The sequence below is a fragment of the Penicillium daleae genome, assembly GCF_028827525.1.
Source record: "Penicillium daleae strain IBT 16125 chromosome Unknown utg000001l_segment0_segment0, whole genome shotgun sequence".
NCBI classification, from domain to species: Eukaryota; Fungi; Ascomycota; class Eurotiomycetes; order Eurotiales; family Aspergillaceae; genus Penicillium; species Penicillium daleae.
This window is the reverse complement of record NW_026623149.1, coordinates 3,150,440-3,174,155: the sequence shown is the minus strand read 5'-3', so window position 1 is coordinate 3,174,155 and position 23,716 is coordinate 3,150,440. Positions and strand designations below refer to the sequence as shown.

At 48.8% G+C, this 23,716-nt stretch overlaps 8 protein-coding genes across 8 annotated transcripts; 4 read left to right on the top strand and 4 right to left on the bottom strand.

Moving 5' to 3' along the window:
* Positions 1–76: 76 nt before the first annotated feature.
* Positions 77–1,779, top strand: N7458_001003 (uncharacterized protein; the record flags this gene model as incomplete). The annotated part of the gene is made up of 3 exons (XM_056904397.1): positions 77–331; positions 555–1,271; positions 1,327–1,779. The coding sequence occupies 3 exons, from the start codon at positions 77–79 to the stop codon at positions 1,777–1,779; spliced, it is 1,425 nt and encodes a 474-aa protein (XP_056772164.1).
* A 5,499-nt stretch (positions 1,780–7,278) lies between these two features.
* N7458_001002 (uncharacterized protein) lies at positions 7,279–8,827 on the bottom strand (the record flags this gene model as incomplete). The annotated part of the gene is made up of 4 exons (XM_056904396.1): positions 7,279–7,326; positions 7,383–8,167; positions 8,232–8,517; positions 8,711–8,827. 4 exons carry the CDS (start codon positions 8,825–8,827, stop codon positions 7,279–7,281), a joined length of 1,236 nt encoding a protein of 411 aa, XP_056772163.1.
* Positions 8,828–9,764: 937 nt separating this feature from the next.
* On the bottom strand, positions 9,765–11,525 carry N7458_001001 (cytochrome P450; the record flags this gene model as incomplete). The annotated part of the gene is made up of 6 exons (XM_056904395.1): positions 9,765–10,184; positions 10,257–10,583; positions 10,637–10,729; positions 10,779–11,126; positions 11,180–11,274; positions 11,324–11,525. 6 exons carry the CDS (start codon positions 11,523–11,525, stop codon positions 9,765–9,767), a joined length of 1,485 nt encoding a protein of 494 aa, XP_056772162.1.
* A 451-nt stretch (positions 11,526–11,976) lies between these two features.
* Positions 11,977–13,121, bottom strand: N7458_001000 (N-acyl homoserine lactonase family protein; the record flags this gene model as incomplete). Its single annotated transcript, XM_056904394.1, has 7 exons — positions 11,977–12,122; positions 12,182–12,294; positions 12,357–12,469; positions 12,533–12,636; positions 12,701–12,815; positions 12,875–13,014; positions 13,067–13,121. 7 exons carry the CDS (start codon positions 13,119–13,121, stop codon positions 11,977–11,979), a joined length of 786 nt encoding a protein of 261 aa, XP_056772161.1.
* Positions 13,122–13,598: 477 nt separating this feature from the next.
* Positions 13,599–14,654, top strand: N7458_000999 (fumarylacetoacetate hydrolase family protein; the record flags this gene model as incomplete). Its single annotated transcript, XM_056904393.1, has 4 exons — positions 13,599–13,854; positions 13,898–14,049; positions 14,111–14,311; positions 14,379–14,654. 4 exons carry the CDS (start codon positions 13,599–13,601, stop codon positions 14,652–14,654), a joined length of 885 nt encoding a protein of 294 aa, XP_056772160.1.
* A 1,324-nt stretch (positions 14,655–15,978) lies between these two features.
* Positions 15,979–17,056, top strand: N7458_000998 (cupin domain-containing protein; the record flags this gene model as incomplete). The annotated part of the gene is made up of 3 exons (XM_056904392.1): positions 15,979–16,210; positions 16,279–16,594; positions 16,663–17,056. Coding segments are annotated over 3 exons (942 nt in total), but the record flags the coding sequence as incomplete, so codon positions are not given.
* Positions 17,057–17,168: 112 nt separating this feature from the next.
* Positions 17,169–21,973, bottom strand: N7458_000997 (uncharacterized protein; the record flags this gene model as incomplete). The annotated part of the gene is made up of 11 exons (XM_056904391.1): positions 17,169–17,537; positions 17,709–17,839; positions 17,898–18,156; positions 18,248–18,304; positions 18,351–18,600; positions 18,662–19,720; positions 19,775–20,025; positions 20,389–20,423; positions 20,484–21,000; positions 21,070–21,651; positions 21,707–21,973. 11 exons carry the CDS (start codon positions 21,971–21,973, stop codon positions 17,169–17,171), a joined length of 3,777 nt encoding a protein of 1,258 aa, XP_056772158.1.
* Positions 21,974–22,350: 377 nt separating this feature from the next.
* On the top strand, positions 22,351–23,589 carry N7458_000996 (NAD(P)-dependent alcohol dehydrogenase; the record flags this gene model as incomplete). The annotated part of the gene is made up of 3 exons (XM_056904390.1): positions 22,351–22,522; positions 22,574–23,334; positions 23,434–23,589. The coding sequence occupies 3 exons, from the start codon at positions 22,351–22,353 to the stop codon at positions 23,587–23,589; spliced, it is 1,089 nt and encodes a 362-aa protein (XP_056772157.1).
* Positions 23,590–23,716: the final 127 nt, after the last annotated feature.

The window sequence follows — 23,716 nt, the reverse complement described above, 5'->3', positions numbered from 1 at the left end:
ATCTCTCTTTCTCTACCATGCGACTTAGACACCTAGAGCTTTTATCCATACTTTTCTATCGCGACGACATTCGGTCATGGAGAATAAAACAGATCACTCGGCAATTGACGATAAAGATACCTGCGTCGATCTCCATGAGCATGTCATGCTCGAGGTCGGCCGCCCGTCTATTGGTGGGATATTGAAATATAGCAAAAATGGAATCTTACTTGATCCTCAACCAAGTGAAGACCCGCACGATCCTCTGAACTTCTCGCATTTGGAGAAAGGCCGCGTTCTGACTGGACTAGCGTATTGGGCCTTTCTGGGGACTGCCAACTTGATCATCGTTGTAAGATAAACGTATTGGCATTAACGACTAATCCTACCTCCTGAAGCTGACCGGATGACATCTGACAGACTCCTGCTTTTTTTGAAATTGCTGAAAATTACAGTATCTCCCTCGAGTCTGTAGCTTACGCAGTGAACGGCCCCCCTCATTGCATATGGAGTTGGAGTAGGTTACCTGCAACGCGACAAATCCCGAGCCGGGCCAATGCTAAACGAATATACAGTGCCTTTTGTGGGTCCCCATTGGGAACCTCGTGGGAGTGCGAGTCTCATTTCTGATATCCGCCTTCGGAGCCGCAACCTTGTCAATTTGGGCTGCTCTTGCACCCACTTTCTCCCAATTTGTCATCGCCCGGGTTCTCGCTTCTCTCTTCTTCGCATCCCCAGAAGCATATGGTCCCCAGATTGTTACCGATACTTTCTACCTACACCAGCGCGCTGCCAGCACGAGTGTCTTCACTGCATTCCAATTCTGTGGATTTACATTTGCCGGCTTTATAGGAGGCTACGTAACTATGAGTCATGGGTGGCGTGCCCCATCATGGGTCATGGTTATTATGTCCTATATTGCATTTCTGGTCGTCGCCTTTATTTTTCCAGAGACTACGTTCACTCGATCCAAGGCATGTAAACGCAATGCAAAGCGACGGTATATTCACACTCTCAGTTTGAGTCCCGGAAGTGGAGGCGGACCACCAAAATCCTCCAGTTTGTGGAGATCGTTTGCAGCGCCATGGAAATACGTCTTTCACCCGACGGTTATGCTCGCGACCTTGTTTTTCTCGCTGTTCCTGGCAACCAATGACTACCTATTAACTAGCAACTCCATCGTTTATCCGTTGGAGTATGGATCCACTTTGGAAGAGGTGGCTCTTACTTCCTTTGCGCCAACTGCTGGCTGTCTCCTAGGAATTCTCATTGGGGGTTGGGCGAATGACAAGGTGGGTTTCCCCTGCTATTACAGCTCCAATTAGATCATCAGCTGATTTATGGCAGTACGTCGCATGGCAAATATCCAAAAATACTGAAGGTGTCTTTATCCCTGAGATGCGACTTACTATGGCCATCATAACAGTCATTCTAGGCCCTGTGGGTCTTGTCCTTTTCGGAACTGCCGCTCAAAATCATGTCCACTGGATTGTACCGCTCCTGGGAGAGTTCATGGTCAATCTATCTTTAGTCATAGCCGGAAATATTACGTATACATACATGGCCGATGTGTATCAGGAGCGAACCGACCAGGTGCTTGTTATGCTGAATGCTCTGAAGAACTTGTCAGCATTTGGCTTGGTGTATGCTATTACGCCTTGGAACACTCATAGTGGCTATAGTGTTGCTTTTGGTTGCCTAGCGGTCATCTTGTTTGCTGCTCACTTGCCACTTGTTCTATTGTATTATCGGGGTGCGAGGATGCAAGCTTGGGAGGCCAAGGAATTTCCTGTTAAATAGATAGACAGGACTTTATAATCTCTTTTACAGATCCGTCACTACGTCTTACCAATTCTGCCTCATATATCAATGCTATCATATTTCAAATCTTACCTCGTAATTCTGAGAATGCTTTGGCAGTATATGTTACGGATAATCAACTCGCAGGGTAGAAGATCTGCCAATCAGGCAAGAAGATGAGTGACCAAGTCTCAATTGGGAGCAAGAGTGATTCTTGGGGTTCGGAAAGGGACCCCGAAGCAATGATCTTTTACAGTCAACTAAGGAGGAGATATGGTCAATAACGCGGGGTCCGGTCCCGCCAGTGTATCCAGACCAACTGGCGACTTCTGACCAACATGCGCTCGATTCATTGTGCGGTCGCCCTCCGCAAAATACCGGAAGCATGGGAATAGCCTCATCAGAAAATCCCATGACAGCAAACTAAGATGGAACATGTGACAGGGTGTATTTACATATTGTGACTGGGGTTTTATAAAGCTAAAATACGAAATTATTGGCAAAATTATGTAATTTTGGGTATATCAGGTTCATGTTCGAGGTTCTGACCCTGGGAACCTGAGTCGGACCATTTCGAGGCCTAAACGTCCCTTGGTCGCATCAACCGTTTCCAGGCCCATGCAGTACGAAAACTCTTGATCAAACCTCTCATTATAGCCAAGAGAAAGCTCTAGAGCGGTGGATTTGAGAGAGATATCAGATGGGCCGCACCAGCCTAGGGTGGTTCAAATCGGCCTCACAAGTTATTTTTACGCGAAAATCACTTGATGGGTCTGATCCTCTAATTCTCTTAAAGATGTGGGCTTATGCCAGTCTTCAGCGATTCACGCGATTTACACCAAATTAAGGCAAAACATATGGACTGCAAGCTATTTGAGGCCAAATTCGATAGGGAGCAATAATTTGGTTACAAGGCCCCAAATTCTATATCAGGGATCCCACAACGTCTACAATTTTTGTATGGGGTCTTCACAACTAGCCCTGCAGAATGTCCTTCGGATCGGAGCGGCATGGTTAGAAATATCGGCCTGGAGAGGGGTGTTGCTAGACGGTGGGATTGTCTCCTACGGGATTCTACTGATTCAGTATTTCAAATAGCCCTTGGAGATTAAGACAGAAACTCAAATAATCGGTCTGATTCCCAATATGGCTTTCTAGCCGTCCTTCTTCATCGACTCTCCTTACCTAGTTGATTGGAAACTGTTCTGGTGTACAGGCCTCAGCATATTTGAATGAGACTAACTTTGAATTAGGCAAATATAAGGCAGAAACCGTTAAATATAACTACCAATCTGTCAGGTGTCAATCAACCAAATCTACTATATCTCATCAACGCAAATTATGTATGGTCATCCAATGTATCGGAGTGAACGGGGATACGAAAACACCCTACTTCATCCTTCGAGTCGGGATCTGACTAGAACGTTGGCATCGTCTCGATAACTTTTGGACCAGACGATTATCGTAACGCGGTTTCGAAAAGGGCTATGCAATGGACGAATTAGCTTATTATTAGTTAAAATCCTTCGATTCTTGAGCACACGATAGCATGAAGAAGAGCGAACAGCGATTATTTTTCTTATTCGACGGACATGGATCTCATCTTACAATTGAGCTCATATTGTTCTATCATCAAAACGATATGACCTTTTTTATCACCTATTCAATACATTTTGCTTAACCTCTCCATCGTATAAGCACTATTTTCTGTCGCGAAATCGTGAGCTTGGTAAACGGGGCGGATTAACCCAAAATAAGGCTGACTTCGAGAAAGTGTATCAATTCGGCAAAAAAAATTTAAGCAAAGGACAATTCGCGATGCGTTAAAACAGTGAGAGATCTGTGCATTAAACCCATCGAAGGTTTTAAATCAATTCGTGGGAGTTCGAATACTCAAGATGTTTAATCACCATTGCCAGAACCTGCATCAAGGACTACTAATTCGCCACCAAAATCAACCAGAAAGATGCGGCGGAGTAGTGCAAAACGGCAAAATCAATTGAATTTGTTTGAAGACCAGTATAATGACGATATGAAGAGCCAATCTGCAGAGATCCAACTGCTTTACAATCTAGTTGAACAATCGCTATTTCAACTTGGCGAGGCCTTACCAGTCTACCAGACCGACAACAAATGTTTTGGTCAAATTCAAACTCCTACTACCAAGAAGAGACAGTGCCAAGTCTCGAAATGGCCTTTGTCTAATTAAAAAGGACATATCGCATGTATAGCTTCATGATGAGAGGAGGTCTATAAGAGTGTCCACTGCGCGCGGACGATCCCGCCAAAACGCCACCACTATTGAAAAATTTAGAAAAATCGTCAAAGATGCAGAGAGGGCAATTGAATATATCAGTGATTTATGATTTTCTGATCTTCACCCATTTTGCTAGAGATAGTTGAGAAGGCAAAATGATTTTTTATCTTATTACGTTCTGGCCTACCCTTAACGTGGAAAAGTGGTGTGGGTGTGTTGGTAAGCTACGATTAGCTCCCAGGCTGTTCAAGGATCAACGGTCCACCCCTTATTCCAATAGCCCCTAGCCTATGTTTCTTCTAAGATGTGACTCCTAGCCAAAATAGAATAGAATATATTATTCGTTCTTCCGATCATGAGTAGTTGATGCGTCTCTAGATTGAAGTCTGGCAATAACAGGAAGAATTAAAGGATTGGCCGAGGCGGTCAATGCTGGCAATTCTGGTAACCCTTGCTTGTTTAAAGGTTATTCTTTTCCAACAAGGGCCTCTGCCCGTCGGTCCTTTTCCCCTGCGGTATCGAAAAGCAACGCAATTGCCACAGGAGCCTCCTTACACTCTCGTACTTCGCAGTCATCGCGGCCTCAGTGATCCGCCCCCCGTCCTTAGCCGACCGCAGGGAAATCCTTTCCATATTGATACATTCTCGAAATCCTGGGACGCTCCGCAGTCAAGAGAAACTTAGTGCTGCCATAGATCACTGATTCCGAAGGGCGTTCCCATTGGGATCGGAGGTCATGTGTAGATGGTCTAATAACGTCGGCACGATCAGGCTGCGTCCGTCCTAGAGTTTTTCGGCGCCAGCCTCCGACGCCAGCCAGCCTCTTCATATAAACGGGCTGGGCCCCAGAGTTGCACAAAAATCGAGATTTTGACTACGCTCTCGAAGGGAACTACCGGGATCAGTACGAGTAACGGCATTGAAGATGGTACTAGCAGCTTTCAATATCCCCACGTGGTAAGATGAGCCTTGCTCTTATCTATTGAGCACGGAACCGTCATTCACCATCACTACAGGCTTGAAGACCATGCCCACCTCCTCCAGCCCCCGTGAACAACTACTGTGTCTACCACCCCTCTTCGCCTGAAACTCAGGGATACACTGTCATGATCCTAGGCGGGCCCAATAACCGAACTGACTACCATATCAACCCAACGCCGGAATTCTTCTACCAATGTAGAGGCTCTATCCTCCTGAAGACTGTTGACACCTCAACCACGCCTCCCACGTTCAGCGATATTCCGATCCACGAGGGATCGCTTTTCCTTCTCCCTGCTAATACCCCACACTGCCCCGTACGGTTTGAAAACACCATTGGAATTGTGATGGAGCAGCCGCGTCTTCCCGGGGCTGAGGATGAAATGCGGTGGTATTGCCGAAAGTGCAGGGAGTTGGTTTGGAGTAAGAGGTTTATTTGTACGGATCTAGGGACCCAGATAAAGGAGGTCATCGAGGAGTTTCAGCAAGACGAGAAGAAAAGGACTTGTGAGAGATGCGGTACGCAGGCTGAGATTACTTATGCTCCAGGGGAAGTCGCTCAGCCACCGTGCTTACCGCAGAAGTCATAGAATTCTCTGATCAAGGACGCAGTTGTTTCAGAATATGGCTGATGAAATACCATTGAATGTATGTACGTAGTATTAGAAACGCTGGGGGTGTTTTGTTACGGGCGCCTGTATAAGGATGAGGGGGAAGGGTCTCGGGGAGTCAAGCCCTTCTCCGAAGTATAAGTTGCGGTGAACGACAACTCTCCTCTTATAGGGAACCTGCTTCTTGAATGTATTCAGCTCGTGTACCATGAGGAGTATGTACCCAGCATGAAGCCCGTATCTGCAAGTAAGACTTAGCAGCGGGACGATTCGATGATCTATTATGTCTCGGTCATGTTTAATAGCTTCGGGGAGTTGTGAATTACAATCCCCAAGAATCTGAATCTGACCCTACTGCTCCTCACTCCTCTGCATCTGCTTCTTCTTACCTAGTTGACTGACGCTTGCCCCTGGTGTACGCCCTTACACATTTGAACATCCTGTCTCAACTATTCATTGAATCGACAATTTGTCTGTAGCGACCGATAAATTTTCATTTAAACCACTTGGTAACATAAAAATATTACCTATAGTCTTCTTAAATATCTTACTTAAAGTATTTCGTGTCCTGTAAGTATGGGAATGATGAACTTGTACAGGCCCCTCACTGCAAAATATATTTTCAAGTTTCTTCTCTACCTGAAGGTAGAGCGGCTATTCACAAATAATTTTTGCAAAGAAACTTTGATATTCGGGGTTGATTAGTCTCCTGATTATCTACATATTTAAGCCTTTGATGGAAGATAAAGACGCCTCTCTACGTCTACGCACAGGAAGCCAGAAAGGAAACAGAAAAGCGATTTCGATCTATATTCGAAGGGAAGAGGGAAAGAGAGGCCCTCCCGGCCTATATAGACCGAAGAAGTAAGGAAAGCAAACAGCAAACGCTGGTCCTAAGAACACCCGCGGGAACAATCCGCCAAATAGGACGGAATCTCCGCCAGAAGATAACCTATTGAGGTGGGGAAGCTCAAGTCTGCCTGGTCGACACAGGCAGCTCGAGCCACGCGAGAGAGAATAAACTCCCAACAGCGAACCTCCCGTAGGAGAGGCAACAAGAGGATGGAATCGCACGGTCAGTAAACGCCTATCAGCAGTAGATCCAGCTGCCTTAATAGCAGAATTGAAGGATCGTCATGATCTATGAGAAAAGGTAGAAAAATGAGAAGAAAAGCTCCATTCAGAATGCGTCCCACACTTCTGTTGTGGGTGTTCTGTACATCTCCTCACTTCCTCGCTCTAAAGCATCCGATTTCCGCAGAAAATCCCCAAAACAAACCAGACAAATAGACTGCAAAACAGAAACGACTAAGCGATATAATGTCACTGGATATCCCACTGCACTACATAATATAAAAATAAATATAAAAATAAAAGAAAGTTGGAGGCAGTCAGAGATAGGTGGGTTTCCCTTAAGGGCGAGCTTGTCCTCAAGGTTCCTAATAGGGAATGTAACTCGAAAAATAGAACGAGGGAACATTGCTCGCAGGTTGTGGCCGCAGTCGATATTGTCGTTGGGACGTTACGTGCAATGAGGTCGAAATATTAAAAATGCAACAAGCGCTGCAATTTACGGAAAGATATCTTCTCCGAAACCATCTCTGCATATTGACCTAGACACCACAATTAATCTATCATACCCAAGGCCAACTTTCAGACAGCTAATATTGCGGCAGGATGGTTCTTCAGGTACGAAATAGTCTGTTAACCAGAGATGATTAGCACCGACACAGCAATGAGTGGGAGGGGATACATACCTCAACACGTGCATCGTACCCGAACATCCAAGGCTGGAATTTAGGATCACTCCATTTGTTGGGGTTCTCAGCAGTATCTGCAGCTTCAGACTGTTGCTCTAGCGGTTTCGGTGGTTCGCCCATCCTTTTATCACGCTCCTGCTGGGCAGGTCCGTCAGGAAGGTGCCACACACCACCATTATTCCGCGCACCATCCAAGATCAAGTAGCAACGATTAAGGCGAATGTCCTGGAACTGCTTCATCATGTCAGGAATCTGTGCTGGTTCGGAAACACGGTCCAAGCATTCAGCCAGTGTAACCGCGTCCTCCACGGCCATGGCGGCTCCCTGAGCCATATATGGGACCATGGCGTGGCTAGAATCTCCAATCAGCACTACCTTCCCGGACTGCGACACCCAGGTCTCGAGCTTCTCAATCTCCGCGTTCTGCCATTTCAGACACTGCGGAACAAGCGCGATGAGTTTGCAGATAACCGGATCCCATGTTTTGTACCTCTCGTTCATGTCATCTAGGCTCGCCTGCTCGTTGGGCTGTCCAACCGGCACCGAACCAGGATGACACATGACGAAGTTGTACAGGGCTCCATTGCGGATGGGATACGCCATGATGTGGCCCTCAGGTCCGATCCAGCAATTAGCGGCGGGACTTTCGATAAGCGCTTTAAGTTCCGGGTCATCCATCATGAGTTCCCCGGGAATCAATGTTCGGTAGGCGCAGTTTGGGTCAGGGATAATCTCCACGTCTCGATCGGTGATCACAGCTTTTCGGACCTGAGACTTGATTCCTGGCAGATGTTGTTAGCTCGAATGCAACAAGCTTAAGGAGATCTGAATGCGTGGACAGCGTACCGTCGGCACCAATGAGTAAATCCGCCCTATACACAGTACCGTCGTTAAGGGTGACCGACGGAGCCGCTTCGTTGACCTCTGAGACGAAGGAATTGACCTTAATTACGGTGCCCACCTCATAAGCGCGGTCCAGGAGCACCTTGTGTAGGTCCCCTCGGTGAATTAGGAAGTAAGGGTAACCGTATACTTCCTCCATCCGAGGATACAGCGGTGTCTTGGTGATGTTGGCTCCGTTCTGCCATCTTTTAAGTGTAATAGAGCGCGGCCAGGTAGCGAGCTTCGATATCTGTAGAATAAAATGTCAGGTATATTCTCTGGGTCTGATAAATGGCGTGTTAGATGTACCGGCTCATAGATACCAAGTTGCTTAAGAAGTCGAACGGAGTTCGGGGGACCTGAATACCTGCCCCAATATCAGACAGCTAACCAAATTTATCAGCTCTCAACCTGGAACAAGGGAGACGAATGAGGGGACTAACCTGCGGAGCAGCCTCCAGGACGGTCACCTGGTGTCCCTTTTCTCGCAGGGCAATAGCGGCTGCAAGGCCCGCAATGCCCGCACCAACAATGACAATAGCAAGTTTCTTTCCAGCCATACTGATCCGTTATTACCAAGTTCTATGAAAAGTTCTTTTTGGCGCTCTCGAGAGGTAGGGAAAGGGTATATAAAGTCCCACCATGGCCGTCTTCTGCCCTCGATAGACCCGCCCGATACTGCACTGCTCCATAACGGCCCGTAGCAAAGTATCACCTGGCCAGAAATTTATTGTCAAAATCTACGCGGCCTAGTACAGTGCATTGGTGTAGACGGTTTCCGCATTGTAAGGGAAAGTGTGTCGGAGAGGGGGTCCGTAATCGAATAATCCGCCTGATCCTTTCACGGAGCGAGCTTCCGAGGAGGCATTGCTCGATGCGCGCCTTTTCCCCAAGCGGCCGTGGGTTTGCTAATCGAGGGGAAGCTAGGAAATCCTGGGGGATCCGATGAGACGAGTTATCTCACCAGGCGGAAACAGAATCACTGGATGGAAAATTGAGTAGATTGATTGACGGAATCGTCACGAGAGCAACTATCCACATCCTTCGAGCGACATATGCAGAGTTGTTTGGGAGATAATTACTTCTCCAGCGAGGACACAACATGAGATAAGCTGGCGATTACGTATCTTCCGAGGGAACAGGAAGAAAATGGTTAATAGAAGCAAAACATGCAAACCGAGCCGGTCAGGAAGGAGACTTCTGTAGTTTCTATTATTGATTGGAAGAATTCCTAATAATCTTGAATGAACGTTTCATTTCTATCATTTCTATACGGGATCCACTCATTTCAATTAGGATTTAACACAAGGGTGAAGTCTGTCGCATCAAGTACTCACACCATACTATAATCTTAAACACGCATAAAGCAAGTCATGAATACTAACGATTCCGAAGGATAGAAGTCAAAAACATCACATCTCGAGCAGTCAATACAAATATCTGCCCGTACCGAGTAGTCGTAATGTCTCCATCACTCCACCTATTTGATACTCATAATCACTCCTGGACGCTTTTCAACTTCATAACTAGGGGCTCATCAAAAATAACCCCAAAAATCTCCCTAATCTTCAACTCCCTGAATTTCTTCTCCACCAGTTCAAATCGCCTCACAATAGCTGCAATGGTTATGTAAATCTCGGCCATAGCAAGGTTAATCCCGATGCAGCCTCGTGAACCTTTCGAAAACGGAGCCCAGCAATTGTCTAGCTGCTTGATCTCGGCCGGGTTGTCTAGAAGCCAACGCTCTGGCTTGTAGGTACAGGGATCGGGGAAGACCGTCTCATTGTAGTTCATTAGGTAGGGGCTTGAGGAAATGAAGGTGCCGGATGGGATGAAGTGTTTGCCGTAGGTAAGGCCGGATTCGGGAGTTACGCGGGGGAGGCGGGACCGGACTGGCGTGCTGAAGCGGAGGCCTTCCTGTAAAATAATTAGCAGATATCCTATAGTCACTATTGGAGAAAGGGGTTTGGACTGGAGCTGGCGACGCACCTTGACACAAGCGGCGAGGTACGGTAGGGACTCGAGGTTGGATAGCTCTGCAGTGTCACTGGGATTTGGGATGGCTCTCTTTAGCTCCGCATGGAGACGGCCGTATACTCTGGGATTGGAGAAGATCTCGTTGAGTGTTAGAGTGAGCGTTGTCGATGTTGTGTCTGTCCCGGCAAAGATATCCGCCAAGCCATCAGCGACCAGAAAGTCTTTGCTTAGAGGGTAGTTCTGCGCAATAGAGGCTGCGTGTTCGGCTTGCAGGAGAGGCTGGAACCCCGAGCTAGACTTCCCCGTACTATCGTATCTTTCCAGTGCTTTTTGGACGCGCTATGGGAGAGCTATAAGCATGATGACTAGGGTGGTGGTGGTGTTGGACTCACACGTCTCATGCTTGGAATAGCCTGAAACACCTTAAAAGGTAACATGGACAGCAGAGTTATTGAGGGTTGACGAAGAGAAGGTATCATCATAAACTGAATAGCAATCAGAAAGTCGTTTGTCACATCAGAGGAGATCACATACTAAGAAATTGCTAACAGCGAAAGAATCGAACGCGTCCAGGACATCGTCATGGAACTCAGGAGAAAGAACTGCCTGCATTGATTCCCCGTACGTGAAATTCGTGATAAAATCGAGTGAAAGACAGCGAGACATCTTTGAGAGGTCAAAGGTGTTGTTAGCTTTGCCATGTTGGCGCAACACGTCTGAGAGCATATCGACTGATTTCCAGATCTCTGGCTCGAACTGCAGAACACTCTTTCTGGAAAATGGCTTGCTGACTAAACGCCGCAAAGTGGAATGTTCTTTGGGCTCTGAGCTCTGGAAGATCCCTGATGGCCCGGTCTTGAATGGGTCGTAGAAGTAAGCGGCCTGTCTCCAAATAGTTAGTGAATTTATTTGCCCACGAGAGCATTGAATCATACCTTCATATACTTGGGAGCCTGGCAATATAGGACGCGATTGTGTATCTCGATATCGTCAATACTGATCTCGTTAGGGCCGATGCGGACGATTGGGCCTTGATCGTTAGAATATGAGCCGAATGTGATATAAGGAGGTCGACATACCGAGACTCTTATGGAGCTTGGAAATAGACTGCGGTGAGTTTCCAGTCATGTCCTGTACCCATAGCCAAATACTTGAGAGAGCAGCAAGACGCGGCCCTGGGACATTGCGCAGAGGCGAGAATAGCAATCGGTAGAGAACGGATACAGCGCCAAGGCAGAATGCCAGGCCTGCTAGAGTGGAAAAATTATCCAGTACGGTCATGCTCGATGGCGTTCGGAGAAACTGGAACCTTCACAGACTGCGTCAGCATGGAACAGGAGTTCTCGGTATTTATTCATTGGCCCAAGAGCTATGGCGGTAGCCCTCATCACACCAGAGGAATTTTAAGTTTTGTCGGAGGCGCTGTCCGCAACTGGGGAGCTCTCTCCGCTTCCCCAGGAATGATGACTCCGCAGACTGGGGCCTAACCGCTCTAAGAAACACTGGTCAGAAGTAGCTGGCGCAGCCTGAGGCACGCTGGGGCCAAAATCTGGAGGAAAATTGAGTCCTCATTCGCCTTATTCTTATTCTCTGTCAGCGGGAGCAAGCATTAGCGTCGCGTGACGGCTATCGCCTAGTTATGGATCGGTGGGATAAGATTCCCTGAGAAGGTATATATTTAGTGCCATAGCTTTTACTAGCCAGATATGTGCATGACATTAAATCTAGCAGTCTAATGATAATATTCAGGAGCTTGCTTAAGCGACTTGAAAACCTCATAATCATGGCCGAAGACAATCTTAGCGTCCAGTACTACTTCCAATCTTTCGATGTACAGAGTTGACTGGAACCAAGCATTCCGGTCCCGTCCCAGAAGGCCTTTCATAAAGTTCACCGTTAACTGCGCGTATAAAATATGCTAGAACGTCACTACTAACCTTGGGGAATTCTCTTAGTGTAGTTCTCTTTCACGTGGAACTGGTCACCGGTAAAGATAAAGCACCCGTCATTCTCAAGGTCTACTTGGAGACAGCACAGGCCGGGGGTGTGACTGTAGACACCTTGTTAGTTGCACGCGGATTCCAGAGCAGTATGTATGTATTTCTCTCTTACCCTGGGCAAAGATGCATCGTTAGTCCGGGGAAAAGCTCCGTGACTGGGTCTTTGAATGTTTGCCAATTCAGGCGGTGGTCAAGGTATGAGGGCATGTATGGACCCGCGTCAGCCTAACATATATGATTAGTCGGCCCATCCGAGAGGGGTGAGAGTATAAGGGAGACCAGTCGAACCTTGGTGAAAAGGCACCACAAGGCATTATTGAGTTCCAAGTCATGTACATAGATAGGAACATCTGTGCCAAGGAAGTGCATTAAGCCACCAGAATGGTCGGCATCTGGGCTCGCCACCAGGGTTAATTAATTCTATTGCAATAGTGATGGACGGAGTGGAGTGCATACGAAGATGACCGATGATCACCGCTCGAATATCCTTGATGGAATGACCAGTTATCGCGATCTGCTCGTCGAGCCGGTTTTTCGAGGCGTATTGTTTGCGCGGCGATACATCGTACATCTATCCCGAGACCGATCAGTTCATATCCATCGAAATCATCCAGCAGCAAGAGTCCTGACCGGGCCCCAGTGTTTCTCCATATCATCGTGACAGCCCGTTTCAAAGAGAATCAGACCGGCCGTGGCATGCGCAATAAGGACCCCGTATACGATCATTTCAATCCGCTTGTGGGTTGGATTTGGGTTGCTCGCCGAGCCAGCTGGACAGACTAGTTACGACCGCTGGGAAACTCGAACCATGCTATGACCTACCATTCTCGTGCCCTCCCGCAAGCAGGAAGTTGGCGTCGATGTGCAATGTTCCCATGTCAAGGAGCTACTAGGTCAGATAACTTCCATACTCGCTGCAGCGATGGAGAAAGCCCTACCCACATCTTTGTGCCCACTGGGCATGGCGAGAAAGTTGGTCGAGGCATGATGTTGGTGGAGATGTTGATATCCTGGTGTGGCGACGAGTGCGTTGGGGTATACAGCTAACGATAAAGAAGACAAGGCTGGTTGTTAAGACGAAGAAAGCTGAGTAATGGAATTTGCCCGAGAATTGAGGGGATTAGCGAGCCATGGCCGTTAATGTCGGGGCAACATCCCGATGAGTCCCTCAGTGGAGTATCTACAAGAGTCCGTCCACACGAGCCGCCACCCTAAACCATCCGCCTAGGGTGGTAATTGCGGACCCCCTCACCGAAATCATACAGAGGATGAAGTATATGTTGAAAGAGACTTAGCTCTTCTCTCAGGTCTAACTCTGGAATTTCTGAGTGTGAATATAAAACCGACGAGCAAAATGACTTGGTCTATGCTGATACGCTTTGCCGATGATGCGAACAACATTCGATTTGGAGAGCCGAAGATCACTGAGGCTAAAGAGCTCTCTGACCTGCTAGCCATGGGAGAGCTCTATGCCACCGAATATGTGGGGGACAGTCCTCTTCTTCTGTCCCCAGGCACACAAAGTTTTCGCGTGAAGGAACTCCTTGGAGTTCTTCAGCCGCGTGACGTGCCTATCATCCGTTGCATTGGTCTCAACTACATGAAACACAGTAAGTGAATTTTTACCCTGATCCTCGTTAAGTTGTCTAACAGTATTCTGGCGGAAAGTCAAGGAAGGAGGTCGTGCACCTCCTCCCTATCCTTCCGTATTCATAAAGCCGTCGACCTCCATTGCAGGCTTCCAGGAAGATATTCCTATTCCTAAACTTGCACAGGATGACCAATTGGACTATGAAGGCGAATTGGTACTCATATTCTCTACACGTCCCTCCATTGTACTGACTTGTATACTAACAACGCCACCAGTCAATCGTGATTGGCAAGACTGGTAAAGATATTCCTGAGCGGGATGCCTTGGATTATGTCGCTGGATATTGTTCATCAAACGACGTCTCTGCCAGAAAATGGCAGCGTGACCCTGCTTTTGCGGGAGGTGTTCCACAGTGGTGTTTTAGCAAAGGCTTTGACAAGTTTGCAGCCCTGGGTCCAATGATCGTGTCGCCAAAGGTAAATTTCTGTGTTCTCCGAAAACCACTATTCTTATAGTCAATTGGTGACTAAGTATCGGTTCCAGGTTGTTGGAGCTGCGGACAATCTCCGACTCCAGACATTCGTCAATGGCGAGCTGCGGCAGGACTCCAACACCAACGATCTCTTGTTCGGTGTGAAGAGGATCATTAGCTTTGTGAGCCAGGGCACCACCCTAGAAGCAGGCACCGTGATCATGACGGGAACTCCGGCCGGTGTAGCGATGGGCATGAAGGTCCCCAAGTATCTGAAGGACGGGGACATGGTGGAGGTTGAGATCGAACACTTGGGAAGGACCAGGAACGTGATGAGCTTTGAGTAAGCTTATAGACCGATAATCCTTAAATACGGTGCTACGGTTGAGATAGAGAATCATAGTTGTATGGTGTCAATTATCGAAGCAGAGAACTCCGCTCTTCTGGTGTTTTAAAGCGTGATGTATGAGGGTCAGCAGGGCAATTTTAGCTGTTGCTTCACCTACTATTTATTACCTTTGGTACCTAGGGTCGGTTCGTATCGGAGCCATGGTCCGGATGCTTTAATGATGGTGATATATAAGAAGTTGCCTACGTCGCATGTATTTACACAGGAGGATATTCAATTCCTTCCCGCAAAACAAGCTCCAAAATGGCCACGAGCGTCCACCGCGGTTCTTGCTTGTGTAATGGTATTATATTCGAGATTACAGGAGCACCCCAGTCAGTCTTCGCCTGTTACTGCAATGACTGCCAGAAGAACGCTGGAGGGCCATACCAAATTGTGAGTTGAGCTCTATTTGGCCTGGGCTATCCATAATTACCAAATTCGTTGCTCTGACAAGAGCCTAGTGTGCAAAGCTTGAATCCACTCAGATCAAGATACTATCGGATGAATGTGTGGCACGGGTCGGCAACTGGGTCATCGAGGAAACAAAGAGCGGGCATAACAAGGTTAAAGCGTTTTGTCAGCGTTGCGGGTGTACGCTCTGGACTATTCCTATGCATCATGAAGGGAGGATAATGGTGGTCAGGGCAGCTTTATTTGAGAAAGGGTGAGCTATCTATTCTTATTGGCTAAGGTCATCAGATCCTTCCACAGCAAGAGAGTTCTAACGGTCGTGCACAACACGATATTTCTTACAGGCTCGAGACTTTCAAACCTACTGCCGAACTATTCGTGCCATGCAAGCCTTCTTACCTGGAGAGTATTGGAGGGACGAAAAAATTTGATACTATGCCGGGGTACTAGGAATAGCGTGTTTCTACGGAATTCATGACTGTCTGATGCAATGCTAGGATTCAGATTAATCAGAGGAGGATGCTAGCTTACTCCATTTAAACTGGATCTTAGGAGGAGCGAACCATTAGCAGCCCTTTAGCAGCCCTAGTAGGGACGGTCACGGAGTCCATGATGAGGCGTAGTACCGTTCAGATGCTCCGAGCCAGAATCGGACCCCAGATCCGGGAGGACCAGAGTGCGCTACGCCTGCCCTTGCTGACCGGTGATTCTTAACGAGTTGGGTCTGATCAACCAATAGTCCTCGGAACCGCTCTCCGAAGGCAGCACAGGAGAGTGGAGACCAATACAAAGAAAGAATGTGAGCAATTGTTATAACTAGCTAGGATGCATGTTACTTTCTGAAGCCGAATCAAGTCCTGAGAAACACTATGTCTACGCCAACTGCAGTCCCAGAAAATTTCCTTACCGCAGTTTCTGCAAAGCATTCGGCACCGTTATGGACGGTGCTAAGCAAGATGGTGCCGCCGCATCCTAACCCCAAAGCCTCAGCCGAGGAATGGAAATTCGACGAGCTAAAACCTCTGCTGATGGAAGCCGGCCGTATCGTCAAGGCAGAGGAGGCCGACAGGCGCGTTTTGATGCTAGTTAATCCTAGCATGGGTGGGTACACCTGGCCTCTTATTTGATGTTTATCGTTCCGCGAACCAAGCCTGACGTGTTCTGCGCAGAGGCTCCGTATACTACAGATACAATCTACGCTGGTCTACAGCTTATTCTTCCCGGGGAGACTGCGCCGGCTCATCGACATGTAGCATTTGCCCTGCGCTTCATAATTGAAGGCGAGGGCGGCTTCACTGCGGTGGAGGGATGTAAAATCCCCATGGCTCGCGGAGACGTGATCCTCACTCCATCGTGGCATTGGCATGACCACGGTAATGAAGGCAACGAGCCTATTATCTGGCTCGACGGGCTGGATTTACCTCTCTTCAAGAACGTTCCCGTCAACTTCGCAGAGAGTTATATCGATCCCCGGTATCCTAGCAAGTATGTAGTTTGTGCGGCTGTCCCAGGCAGACAAATTATGTCATGATCTAACTCCCACTTCTCTACAGACCTGTTTCAAGTAGCGCCCAATCTTTCCCCTGGCATGCCATCCAGGAAGCTTTGGATTTTGAAACAGGCCCCTACGCCATCTATCACTATCACCGGATTGGAAAACGACACCTTTCGACAACTATTAGCGCCCAAGCCGAGAGATTGGCTGCAGGGCACAGCACGGATGCGACTCGGGATACATGCTCATTTGTCTATCACATCCACTCAGGTTGTGGCAGAACGCGTGTTCGAGCGGCGGATGGAGAAGAAAGGGTGATTCAATGGAAGGAAAAGGATACTTTCGCCGTGCCCGCTTGGTCGGAGGTCCAGCATACCGCGGTGAATACGAGCTATCTTTTCGCCATTAATGATAGGCCGATGGTGGAGAGTCTTGGTCTACACAGGCAATCATCGTAAGCAGATAGACACGGAGAGGTATTATTGCCAAATTATGAGAGAGTATACAAACAGTACACAAACCAGTGTTTGGTTGGTTTTATTAAAACACATAGGTTTCTACCAATCAAGCCCAGTCCGGTTGAAAATCCATCAGCCTCTCAGGCCCCAGCTCTTGACCACGCGATGTGACTGTATCACGATCAAAGGCGTCCCAGGAACTAAAAGAACTGTGCAGTAAACAGCCCATTGTCGTCGTAGAAAACACTCCCAATTCTTCCATATGGTTCCGATTTACGTTGCTCGTTGTATCCTGTATTCCAGCATCGGGCAGCGCATTCAGGGGAACCCATGCATCCAGTCCCATACTGTTTCCTAAGCCAACATGATGAAGGCGTGTATCCTTACCTTGTCCTGTCGCGAGGGTACTTAGCGCCATCCCTGGGTTGTCACTTTCGTCGTTGCTGGCGGGAGGGCTTTTTCGGTAAGGTCTGTCCTGTAATTTGAAACATGGTTAAGCAAATTTTGAAATCTCGTTAAACTATGGGACTTGGTCGGTATACAGGGGGGAGGGGGGGGGGGATGTACCTGCTCATATGCAACCTGATGTAATTGCTGGAGAAAGAATTTCGCTTTGCTGTAATTTGTCCCCCCCCAAAAAAAGGACCAGAGAACGAATTGTCTCGAGCCCCTTGCGGATGGTTTCCTGAATCACGGCCACATCGAGGATTATGGCGGCCCTGTACTCAGTCGGAAGCCCTACAGCACCGAGGAGGACACATAGAGAATCGAAATTGACTGATCGGGTGCTTCATCAGACGGTTTTGAACAAGGGATGCGGGGTTGGGAAGCTTACAATGAAAGTCCCACCACCATGCGCCTGTCAGATTGGCGGGGCGGTTAACACTAATCGCGTCAATCTGCTGCTGCGCAGATTGGACACATATTTGAGTACTGAGATAGGCCAGCAAGCTCTCAAAGTTGGACTGAGGCCGTATGACAGTACCATCACCAGCCGGTCCGTGGATAAGGTCGGAAAAGAGTGGTGGCCAGTGATACGACGGATCGATAGCGCTCTCCATTGATTTAGGCGGGCCAAGTAAGAGGATGATAGTCTGGCGGTGAAGCAAAATGCGCAGTCCGAGAACCCTATTTTCGAGGACAGTTCTACATCACTGTATCCGCCAGGGTTGTGGTGATTCTTACTACTGTGCGCCGTCCAACGAAATCGAAAGTAATCAGGGAGAGATGCATCCCAAGATACTAGCTGTTCGTCAGCCTTTAACAAACTTATTAGTGACTGCAATACGTTGCCCTGTGTATTGAGTTCGAGAGACGAGTCAGATCGTCCACTGGGTGGTTGCAGCTCTTCCGTGATCTTGTCCATCACTAGGTAGAGACGGACGGTGCAGCGAATGAAGGCGTTCACCGAAGGGATTCTATCAGGTTGTGTCTTGCCATCGCGTATGTATATATCATCAATCGACTGAGGAAGCGGGGGATTCGAGAATCTGGGGTGTAAAAGAGTTGGCTGACGACCATAGATCATGCTGGCCACCCTGACATATCGAGATCTTAGCATACATCACCATAAACGACAGTCCATGCGACAAGACATACCTGTCGAGGGAAAAACATCCCCACCAAAGACGCCTGCCAAGCTCACGATCAAGAGGGGCTTGCGAGCAGTCCCGCGAATCCAAGTGCAAGCCCAGGCATTGTGCAATCCTTGTGGCATGGCCGATAGTAAGCCAGCATTGCTTCCCCCTCATGGTACCTTGTTGATACTGCGCCATCAGCAGGAGGGTCTGCAGCATACTGATTGAGCAGGTATTATATGTATGAGCGACGATAAAGGCGCGGGCACACCTGTAGAAGGAAGTACCGGAGCCCATGGTGCTCACTGGATCACCGTCGGGAGTCATGTTGCGGCAGAATAGGCAGCCCAGTGCAAATATCAAATTCATGGTCGCGATAGCAACTGGTTCCATGGGATTTTCGGAGGTGTACATCTTGTCGAACTGAGCAAGCGTATCCTCTTCGATTAAGAAAGGCCAGATAGGGTGGACATTGAAGAAGTAAGCCTCCAGCAACTGTTTCGCAACATGTCGATGCGGTATGCCTGAGAAGGATGGCATGGTGAGGTATGACCGCAATGCGGCGAGATCATCCTCGTCATCCCGGGAGCTGGCGTTCGCTTGAAGGAGGCCCTGTCTAGGGGGCAAAGACTGGCCTGTTGTGGTGGATACAGACATCCTTCGGGGCATGGTCGAGGCCTTGACGTGCATGGCAAACCGAAGAGAATAAGAATCACGGTAGAATCCATCCGTGTCTTTGCCCTGTTGCGGCGACATGGAGTATGCGACCATTTCATCTGTTGCTGGCACCTGGTCTGCCGTTTCCCTTCCTTCTGTCTCATTTTCGCTGATGGTAAACGTCGTTACCGGGGGCCTCGGCTCGGGGGCTACAGGAGTGTAGTTGTTGTTTCCTCCGTTGATATCTGTGGCCGCGACGTTGGCCTGTATCCCGGTGAGACATAGCTGCGGACTATTCGATCGACTGTGGGAGCTGTTTGGGGGCGAGGCGATTGAGCCCTGTTGATGCCTGGTGATCGTCTCTGGTTGGGGGTTTAATTGAGCTTCCAATTCCTGTATCTTCGCTTCCAAATTATCCACGTGCCTACAAACTGTCAGGACCTACGTGTCAAAAGGATTATGAACTGTAGGGACGTACGACTGGGAGCAGATCGCCCTCTTGTATGGCGGCGGATAGACACACTCCTGGTTACGGCCTTCACAAAACGAACAGCGCGGCCGTTTCGAATCGCATCGGGCTTTCCGGGCCTTGCAAGTAGAACACGCCTGGTGCACCTGATTATGCGACCGATCGACCGTTTGCTTTCTTTTCGAAGGTACTGTGCGTCGAGGCGCTGGATTTGGCGGTGGTGATTTTGCGGAGTCGGACATGTCGACGGTGACCTTCACCTAACGGATGGTGGGTTGTTCGAAGAGAAGCACAGGCGCAAAAATTAAATTACGACCGATGCACACTATCTTCACCTACTTCGTCCTGAATGCGGGGTTATTTCCCCAACCACGGGAGTCTGGAGAACAGGAACGAACTTCTCCGCAGATTTTTAGTGGGTACGTGCGCCCCGTCCCCACATGATGACTACGTACGGGGCGAATAATTAAATGGGTTCCAGCGGAGGGTCCCTCCGAAGCGATATTACTGGCAATTGATTAGCTGAGAGTTTGTCTAGTTATTGGGTAACAAGTAGCCATCATGAGAGCCAGACTCGTCCACCGCAGGGTCTAGAGATCTTGGCTGAAATTGCTGTCAGTTACCGTAATCGTCTTGATTTGTAGAAATTCGTCAAACGCTATGAGAGAAACGTCAGAGTGGGTAGGAAAATTGGAAATGGAATTCCGCCTCAACTCACCCCAAGGGACACCAAACCGCCCCCATCCGCTTGACTTGGTTCCTCCGTGAGGAAGCTGGACTTCATCGTGCACGGTCATCGAATTGATGTGGACCGCACCACTATCAATTCCGCGCGCAATCCTTATTCCTCGCGGCACATTCTTGGTAAACACGCTGGCGGAAAGGCCATATTCGTGTCCGTTAGCCAAAGCGACCGCCTCATCTTCGGACTCGAAGGGTAATACGGCGAGGGTTGGGCCAAAGCTCTCTTCCGAGTAAAGCCGCATCGATGGCTTCACGCCAGTAAGAATGGTCGGATGTAGGCTCGCCCCGTTTCTTTCTAGCTTTCCATAGACCAGTCTACCCCCTTGGTTAATTGCATCTTCAACCAGAGCTTCGGTTTTCATGGCCTGCTGATCAGACACAGCCCAACTGCAGGGAATTCGTGGCGCCTCGGCTGACATTTTAGCAATCAACGTCTCGGCCACGGATTTATGAACCAGGACAGTGTCGGTTCCCATGCAGATTTGCCCATGCTGCGAAGCGTGTAGTTAGTTCATATGGCCTTCTGCAGTCGGCAGGACAAGCAATGAGTGACGGCTTACATGCACAAATGCACCCATCACAGCGGCCTTTGCTGCCTCCTCAAGGTCAGCATCTTCAAACACAATGAGCGGCGCCTTGCCACCCAGTTCCAGAATGCAAGGTTTCGCATATTGTGCAGCCTTGGCGGCGATTACCTTACCCACCGCTGTACTCCCAGTGAAATTCACTTTGCGCACGGCCGGGTGGCTAATGAGAGTCTCGAAGATCTGGGCCGCGTCCTCTCTGCGGTGCTGGATAATATTCAACACCCCAGGGGGGAAGCCAGCTTCTTTCAGTAATCGGCCGAGAAAGTGATGCACACCCGGACAGAGCTCCGATGCCTTCAGAATTGCTGTATTTCCACATGCGATTGGCGTTATCACGGAGCGAAGGGCAAGAAACAGGGACGCGTTCCATGGCGCGATGCCGAGTTGGACTCCGTATGGCTGCTTGACCACAAATGCCATCGTATTCGAGTCACGACAGTGCGGCAGGGATCCGGTCGTCATATTTGTGATCTGGCCAGCGAGCTCTTCGAATAAGGCGATGCCATTATTGATGTTGATTTCCTCGACCATGAAGTCCGGAGCGGGGGTCTCCAGCTGCCACGCCAATCAGTTCACATCCCCGTTGGTATAATTTTGCTAAACATCACACACTTGCCTTGATAAGCTCTGAAATCTCGTGTCGTCGATTGTGCAGAATGCGAGCAGCAGATTGTAACAGCGTCCGTCTCTCCCATGGCGATGTCTTGGACCACGTCCTGAAAGCCCGCTGTGCGCTCTCAACAGCGGCAACAGCTAATTCTGGAGTCGCCCCATTCGCTGCGTGGACAATCTTTCCTGTTTTTCCGTTGATGACAGGGAACTCTATCGCACTGCTAACGTCTTCATTGTCTATCCAAAGAGCTTGGACGAGTGCCATCTTTCTGAATACTGATTGTAGATGAATACGGAGTTGGCTAGCAGTCGTCTACAACCTAGTTGGCACCATCTTGAATCTTCTTATGAGACATCCTCTACCCACTGTACTGATCTAACCCTTCAGGGTAGATTTCACGGCTTGCCATACCGTAGATCTCTACCGCGGCCGGACGCCCCGTCGGAGGTACGGGCCGAAACCCTATCCAGAGGCAGGCTTGGGAAGACAAGGCTGATTTGAAAACCGGGTTTCTAAAGCAGGTCTAATCTGATCTTATCTCTACTATTCTTTCTACAGGCTGGTGGCGGTGTGTTTGAGGCTCTTAAAAGTGATCCGATCGTGCTCACGAGGGTTTTCCGCCGCCGAGGAAGATCATCAAGATGTCTGAAATTGTGGATATGCTCGTCTGCCGCGAATTAGGTGGCCCGTACGAATTGCGAAAGGTCCGATTAGGGTCACTTCGAAACGACGAATTACTTGTCCGGATTATCGCAACTGGTGTTTGCCATACCGACTTTTCCTGTTGCAATGCACGTATATTTCTCCTAAAATGTGCGTACGCCTTCCGAACAATGGCTAACTGAAACTAGGGTACCACCCCAGTCCCCCTACCGCTGGTTGGTGGGCATGAGGGTGCTGGTATTGTAGAGCAGGTAGGCTCCGAAGTCACGGATATCTCTCCCGGTGATCACGTATTGCTCAGCTTCAGCACCTGTGGTGAATGTGCTCCTTGCACAAGAAATCTGCCGGCTTACTGCGCAAATCTTTGGAAATTGAACTTCCTTGGGGCTCGAACGGATGGCACAAAAGCGTACACCGATGCCATCGACGGGACAGAGATATCCTCGCACTTCTTTGGCCAGTCGTCGTTCGCGAAGAAGGCCATTGTCAGAGCCACATCTGCGATTCGGGTTGCGCCAGACCTTCCGCTGCAGACCCTGTGTGTTCTTGGATGCACGCTGCAGACTGGGGCCGGAACGGTCTTGAATCAACTCCAACCACCGCGAGGAAGCTCTATTGCGGTATTTGGAGCTGGTGCGGTCGGAATCGCATCGATATTAGCCTCACAGTTAACGCCCGATGTCAAAATTATTGCGGTCGATGTGCTAGCCAGTAAACTACAGATCGCGAAAATGCTAGGAGCACATTACACCGTTGATTCAACGAAAGAGAACCCTATTGCGGAAATCCTTGCACTTACAAGTGGTTTTGGTGTTGAGAGGGCATTGGATACAACCGGGCATCCTGAGGTTATTAAAACAATGCTGTCAGTTACAGCACCAGGTGGCACTGCTGCTTCCGTCGGGGCGCCAAAGATGGGAACAAAGATTGACATTGAGCCCGCCATATGGATTACTCGGGGGGTAAGCTACATAGGCGTTCATCAGGGGTCCTCTCGACCGCAGGAGGTAGGCTCTATTCAAATTTTTCTGATCGCTATCTGTCACTGATTCCAAATATAGTTCATCCCCCGACTGATCCAGCTATGGGCAGACGGGGATCTACCAGTGGAGACGATGATCACGGAGTATAAGTATACGGAGATTGAGCGCGCAAAAACTGAGCTGCGAGGTGGCTCATGTGTGAAGGCAGTTTTGCTCTGGGACGAGAGTAACTAATTCCACATTTGTTCTTCCATGTGTTGAATTTGAACGTACCCGTATCATTGACTACCCACCCGTTTCCACGTGTGCGTAGTCCAACTTCCAATGCAAAAGACTTTTAAGGCAAAATGGCTACCTATTC